This window comes from Macrobrachium rosenbergii, chromosome 53 (genome assembly GCF_040412425.1).
Source record: "Macrobrachium rosenbergii isolate ZJJX-2024 chromosome 53, ASM4041242v1, whole genome shotgun sequence".
NCBI lineage: Eukaryota > Metazoa > Arthropoda > Malacostraca > Decapoda > Palaemonidae > Macrobrachium > Macrobrachium rosenbergii.
The window spans coordinates 23722824-23730323 of NC_089793.1; the positions used below are offsets into that span (position 1 = coordinate 23722824).

The 7500-nt window shown below is 37.5% G+C and overlaps 1 protein-coding gene across 14 annotated transcripts in view; it reads right to left on the minus strand.

Annotated features, from left to right (window-relative positions):
• The window catches only part of tgo (Aryl hydrocarbon receptor nuclear translocator homolog tgo), a 308504-nt gene that overhangs the window by 97732 nt on the left and 203272 nt on the right, over positions 1 to 7500 (minus strand). For all 14 annotated transcript variants that reach the window (XM_067096881.1, XM_067096885.1, XM_067096882.1 and 11 more), the window contains one exon: positions 6547 to 6633. In XM_067096881.1, coding sequence (XP_066952982.1) covers positions 6547 to 6633 — 87 coding nt within the window. The remainder of the gene's footprint in view (positions 1 to 6546; positions 6634 to 7500) is intronic.

Here is a 7500-nt window from a genome sequence, read left to right on the forward strand (position 1 = left end):
TATATGGAGGGAAGAAGGGGGAGGGGGAGGAAGAAGAATGACGCTAACCTTTAAAAAGTCCCTTCTATCAGAGTTCGTGGGTTAAAGCATCATGACAATTCGGGAATCCTAAGGAGGAGGGGGAAGGAATTCAGAATAGGAGGAGGGGGAGGGGGAGGAGGAACAGGAGGAGGAGGGAGAAGAAATTCAGAATAGGAGGACGAGGATAAGGAATAGGAGGAGGAGAGAGGAACTAGAATAGGAGGAGGAAGGAGAGAGAAGGAATTCAGAATAGGGGGAGGAAGGAGAAGAAGGAATTCACAACAGGAAGAGGCGGATGGAGAAGGAATTCAGAATAGGAAGAGGAGGAGGAGGAGGCTAAGGCTAAGGAGGGGAGAAGATGAATTCAGAAGGAGGAGGAGGAGGAGGAGGAGGAGGGGAGGAGGAGGAGGAGGAGGAGGAGGAGGAGGAGGAGGAGGAGGAGGAGGAGGAGGAGAGGAAGGAGGGGAAAAGAAGAAGAGGAGGAATTCAGAATAGTAGGAGGATAAGGAATAGGAGGAAGGAGAAGAAAGATTTCGGAAAAGGAGAAGGAGGAGAATAAGGTAGAGAAGAAGGAAGGAGAAGAAATTCAGAATAGGAGGAGGAAGAGGAGGAGGGAGGAGGATAAAGAAAGAAGGCTGAGGAGGAGAAGAAGAATTCAGAATAGCGCCCGAGTTCACACAGCCGTGACGGGCCATCCGACGGCTTCCCGACTCGACTTCCTTCTAAGGAGCGCCCCGAGAGCCGATGGAGGTGTAAGGACTCCAGGAGCCGCGTGTCGCAATGCTAATAATCCTCCTTCTCCTCCTCCTCTTCTTCTTCCTCTTCTTGCCACCAAGATTCGATATTGCTCTTGAAACTGTCCACATCCGAACAGAGTCATAAACTGGCCTCTCTCTCTCTCTCTCTCTCTCTCTCTCTCTCTCTCTCTCTCTCTCTCCGTTTAAGGATGACTTTTGTTGTCAACTTATTTCCTTCTCTCTCTCTCCGCGTTTAAGAATGATTTAATTGTAGCCAACTTATTTCCTCTCAGCCTTCCAAAAATTCTCACAGTTTATTTCTCTCTCTCTCTCTCTCTCTCTCTCTCTCTCTCTCTCTCTCTCTCTCTCTCTCTCTGCGTTTAAGAATGATTTAATTGTAGCCAACTTATTTCCTCTCAGCCTTCCAAAAATTCTCACAGCTTATTTCTCTCTCTCTCTCTCTCTCTCTCTCTCTCTCTCTCTCTCTCTCTCTCTCTCTCTCTCTCTCTCAGGTCAAGTGTGTGGATATCATGCAGCAATTCCTCCAGGAATCTGAATGATTCTGGAGATAAGACAATAAAGTTACTGGGCACGAAAGAGAAAATATCTTGCGAATGGTTTCACTTCAGTGCGGGTAAGGATTACCACGACGAGGCCCTCCCGTTTTGGTGGCAACTGAGGTAAGGTTTCCCTCGACGAGGCCATCCCGTTTTGATGGTATATAAAGTAAAGGATTACCTCGACGAGGCCATCACGTTTTGATGTTATGTGAAGTAAAGGATTACCTGGACGAGGCCCTCCCGTTTTGGTGGTAACTGAGATAAAGATTACCACGGCGAGGCCCTCCCGTTTTGGTGGTAACTGAGATAAGAATTACCTCGTAGAGGCCCTCCCGTTTTGATGGTAACTGAAGTAAGGTTTACTTCAACGAGCCCCTCTCGTTTGGATGGTAACTAAGGTAAGAATTACCTCGACAAGACCCTCCCATTTCCATAACAACTGAGGTTAGGATCACCTCGACGAGGCCCTCCCGTTTCGACGGCAACGGAGATTTTGAAAGTATTTTAGCCATTTGACCGTAAACAAGGGATATAAACGAAAGTAATTTTTGCGGCAATTATAAGAAAAAGAATTACAAATCCAAATTACTGAAGTTTCATACTCCACTAATCCAAATCTCGTCATGTTTTACCGACAGGAAAGGTCTACCGGCTCTTCTCAATAATAACAATTATGCTGTATTTATTGATAATAATAACAATAATAATAATAATTATTATTATTATTATATAATAGTAATAATAAAATAGTAATGATATTAATAAAATGCTAAATATAAAATTATAATAAAACTAAATAAAATAAACCAATAATAATAATAATAATAATAATAATAATAATAATAATAATTCAAAAAATCTTAATAAAAACAATAAAATAACAATATACTAATAAAAAGTTATAATAAAAAACAAAATAATAATAAATAATAATAATAATAATAATAATAATAATAATTAATAATAATAATAATAACAACACCGGATCTGCTACTGATGACGATCACGACAATCACCAAACAAGAACCGTCAACATTTCTTGAGGCAAATCATTATCTGGGGTACAAAAGCTAAACACAAAACAACGCCATCTCTCTGGAATACGACTCAACACTGGCCGAGCCCAAGCTTCGTAGTTCGCTCCGTAATTTCCAAAATCCGGCGACAAAATGACACGGAACACACACGCACACACCTGCTTGCAAATTAACAATGCAGCTCCCGTCACATAAAACATAAATTAATATCGGATAATGCAGATATGAAACCGACGAGCGCGATTTACATACCAATGGCCCCAATGCCCGATTCCCGCCGCCCACCACAAACGTCTACTACACACACCTGTTAAAAGATGCATATTTCTCACTTAATATGAATGCCTGCCTCCACCCCGGGTCCCCTTAAGTAAGTTTTCTTCTTTTTTTTTTTAATCTATCGCGAGGATTAAAGAAATGCCGACCGGATATATTTACAGGGTTGTAATCTTAGTTATGACGGACTCGACGCCGATGGTAATACTGGAGGGTTTATATTATTTATATTACTATTTATTTATATTTCTTATTTATTTTACTAATATTTATTTATTTATATTATTAATATGACTTATGATCCCCTACCGTTTGTAATCTATCTTATAAAGGATTCGTCCTCAATGGTAATGCTGAAAGATTGGCAGCCTATTATTTATATCATTATTTATATTTTATCTATTATAAATATCTATTTTCTATATTATTTTTGCAGCCTATTATTTATATCATTATTAATTTATATTTTACCTATTTTTTTTATATTATTAATATCTATTTATTTATTATATTAAAGACTTATATCCACTACTGCTAATCAGTGGGGAAGCAATATGAAGTAATTTGGTCATAAAATATATAACCGCTGATAATAAAATTTAATTAATAAAAAACACGCTGCTATTATTATTATTATTATTATTATTATTATTATTATTATTATTATTACTCAGGAGACGGACTCTATTCTTAGGGAAGAAGCCCACAAGGGCCACCGACTTGAAATGCTTCCAAAGAATATGGTATTCATTTGAAACAAGGAACAGAATAATAGGAAATACAGAAAGAAGAGATCAGTTATTATTATTATTATTATTATTATTCAGAAGATGAACCCTATTCATGTGGAACATGCCCACCACAGGGGGCCACTGACTTGAAATTCAATCTTCCAAAGAATATGGCACTCATTCGAAAGAAGTAACAAAAGAGAATGGTTAATACAGAAAGAAGAGATCAGTTATTGGGAAAGAGAAAAATTAATTAACAAACAAACGCAAAAATAGGCAAAAATGTAAATGATTAAATTACGGGCAAATTATAAGCAAGCGTAACAAAGTAATTTCTAAAATGTTGCAGAATGTTCATCTGCATAAAGCAGAATCGGAAAAAACTAGGATAAATAATAACTTCCAATTAGTGGATTATTGTCCAAGGAAGTCGAGTCACTAAATGAATGTCAATATATGAATTTTTTTTTTTTTTTTGAGAGAGAGGATTGATAAAACGAATTTTGGGCGAATGAAACAAGAAAAGGGCAGTTCTCTAAATAATCATAATGATAATAATCTACGAATATTCAAATTTATATAAATAATAATAATAATAATAATCATAATAATAATAAAATAATAATAACTATAATAATGATAATATTCTACGAACAATCAATTTTGTCATTTTTGTTACGATCTTTCAGAGTAACTCATAAGACTGAGGAACCTTACTTATCAATAATGGTACATAACAATAGTAACAAAATCAGTAGTAAAGTAAAATACTGTACATCAAACCAAAGGTCTGAACCAGTGAAATCAACTTACAATTATGAGCAAATATAAACATCATTGTTTACAAACATCACCAGAGAAGGTCGAATACAACGATTAATTAAAGGGAACCTGAAAGTAAAAACATTTACCTGCACCCTCAGAAGAAAAACAAACATTTATATAGAAAAAAAAATACTTCTATTTTTCGTAAATTTTAAACATTTACAAAAAAAAAAGGCTTCTTTTTCGTAAATTTTTGGCAGGTTTGTTGTCAAAATCATTTACTGAGAAAATACTTATCTTCTTCGTAAATTCTGGAGGGTGTTTTTTTAAGCGAGTAAGTGAGAAGAGCTTCAATCGGTGAGGAGACAGTGAGGAACTGGTGAGAGGTGCTTTCAAAATTAAAAAAAAAAATGTGCTTGCAGAGACGTGAAGGACAAGAATAATAATGTTCTGGGCATGTCACTGTATTTAATTTTTGTTTCTTTATTTGTTTTATAAGACAAGAACAGTCTGCAGAATCGTAAAAATTATCGTACATATGGAATCGTTAAGAACAAACGTTTTGGAATTGGAACTGGAATTGGAATATAAAGTTTAGGCCGAGGCCAAGCGCTGGGACCTATGATGAGGTCATTCAGCGCTGAAAATAGTGTTGAACAAATTTTCTGGAGATGGTGGATAGAAAGTAAGAAGGAAGAAAGGGAATATGAACGGAGGTAAAATAAAAGGGATGAAAGGGGTTGCAGCTAGGGGCCGAAGGGACGCTTTAAAGAACCTCAAGCCTTGCCTACAGTACACCGTGTGAGGTGTGTTGATAGTACTGTCCCCTTACGGAAACCGAAAGAGAATGTAACTAACCTACAATTATGAAAATTCATGTCAAAAATCGTTTTAATAAAAACTGAAATGCCGAACGATGTCTATACTGACAATCATTCTTGAGGCCCGTAACAAAGAACCTCAAGACGTGCCTACAGTGTACCGCGTGAGGTGCATGGGCAGCATGGTTCTAGTACACACAGAAAGGGAACAGACATAACGAAATGATGATATTAAAGGAAACCGGGAAATTACGGGTTGTATCAATTAACCCCACCCCAATTTCCGCCAACATCCCGAATTCTCAGCCATTTGTAAAACGAGCATTTCAAAAACTGTGCAGAAGACGACTACTGTATTTTGAATTTGGTTACTTTATTCTGCTAGCTTTCCGAATTTTACCTGACAGGAAGTTACAGTGATTCGAAACAAGACGGTTTCCATGACGACAGATCTTCGTCTATCCATCTGTGTTTCAATCTAGAATGATTTTCAATTTTAGTTTTTCACCGTCGTTCTTCCGATATCCTGCGCGCATAAGCACTTAAGCACGCAAGCAGAAAAATAAAAAAAGCTCTTTGACGGCGTAATAACATGCAAAATCTTAAAATAATATTCGTTATCACAAATGATTGGCGTTCTCTAACATCAAATATCGTTCTTCGTATCTTTGCTTGGGGGGACAAATCTTATAAGTAGCTAAGATCATAAGAACACATCAACATAAAAGGTAAAAAAATATAAAAAAAAAGCTGGAAATATTCTAATAACTTTGGTACCTTCTTTTTAAACAACTTTCATATAAGAGGATAATATATATATATATATATATATATATATATATATATATATATATATATATATATATATATATATATATATATATATATATATATTCCTTACATCGGATATTTTCATTATCACTGCTCCTTAACAAACTGCTTAAAAATGTGACCTTTTACTCTTAATAAATTACAAAAAGCCAAACGTGGTGCTGATTTGAAATAAATAATAAAAGACAAGCCAGTACATCTGACAAGATCTTAAACGAAAAAAGAGAGAGAGAGAGAGAGAGAGAGAGAGAGAGAGAGAGAGAAGAGAGAGAGAGAGAGAGAGAGCTTCTTCAAGAGTCTTCTGATTGTCACGAAACTCAAGACTACATCCAGATTAAGTGAGAAGACCAGATTGGGGAAAGAATAATAATATATGAACAGGGTCAGCAGCCACCATCTTTTGATGCAGGTATAGAGAAAAGAGGGAGATAGGTAATGAAGATATGGGGTATGGGGGAGAGGAGGGAGGAGGGGAGGGGAGGAGGAGGAGGACGAGGAGGGGGTGGGAATATATGGGTGGGCAAATACTGGGGCATAACCTATACAGATATGTGGTTGTGTATGTGTGTGTGTGATGTGTTTTGAACTATGTGTGTGAAGAGGGGGAGGAGGGGGATTGTGTCTAAGGAAAGGGAGGGAGATGGGAGGGGGAGGTTATGGAGAAGTGGAGTGGTAGGTACAGGCGAGGGTGGGTGAGGGGAGGGAAGTGCACTTTGTATGAAAATGAAAAAAAGGAGAAATAAATAGAAACCAACAGTCCTTTTTACCTGGCAAATCTCTCCTTGTCCTGCATGCTGTCATCCGCCGACTCCATCCGGCCATACTTGGATCCTGAGCTCTCTTCCTCATCGGACCTGCAACAATGAAAAGAAAAAAGTTAATTTACAGCTTCATAAACCCATTTACTGGATATGAAAGGCTGGCGTCACAACCACCGTGGTCACAGACGCCGGGGAACTGACCATTCAACAATTTAAAAAAAAAAATCTAATTTACATCTTCATACACTCACTAACTGGATAAGACACAATACTGGCGTCACACCTGCCGTGGTCACAGACGCCGAGGAACTGGCCTTTCAAAAGCCTATTAGCACTTATTGGATTATTGCAGTTTCATCCAACCAAAGCCCAGCGTTCGACTCTCCGACCGGCCAATGAAGAATTAGAGGAATTTATTTCTGGTGATAGAAATTCGTTTCTCGTCATAACGTGCTTCGGATTCCACAATAAGCTGTAGGTCCCGTTGCTAGGTAACCAGTTGGTTCTTAGCCACGTAAAATATATCTAATCCTTCGGGCCAGCCCTAGGGGAGCTGTTAACCAGCTCAGTGGTCTGGTTAAACTAAGATATACTTGACTTTTTTCATCCAACCAAACAAAAAAATTAAATGAGCAGCTACAGTCATTACGAAAACAAATGCTTCGACAAATGGAACAGGAAAATGACCATGCAAAGGTTATTAAAAATAAACACGAATGAGGTACGTAATAATCATTCATGTTTTATTTCAAAGTGCAAGTATTATTTATTTATATTAATAAATTCATGTCACGGCAGCAATCATAGGGAAACTGGACCCTATTTTGGAACGATGAGCTGTTGTTGCGAAGTGTGTTTAAGTAAGTAATGAAATCGCAATATATTATGCACCTAGACTATCTGTAAGTGTTTTGGTGAGTGGTGGCTACCTTGTTTCATGGGCGGAGAGGGGAGCAGAAA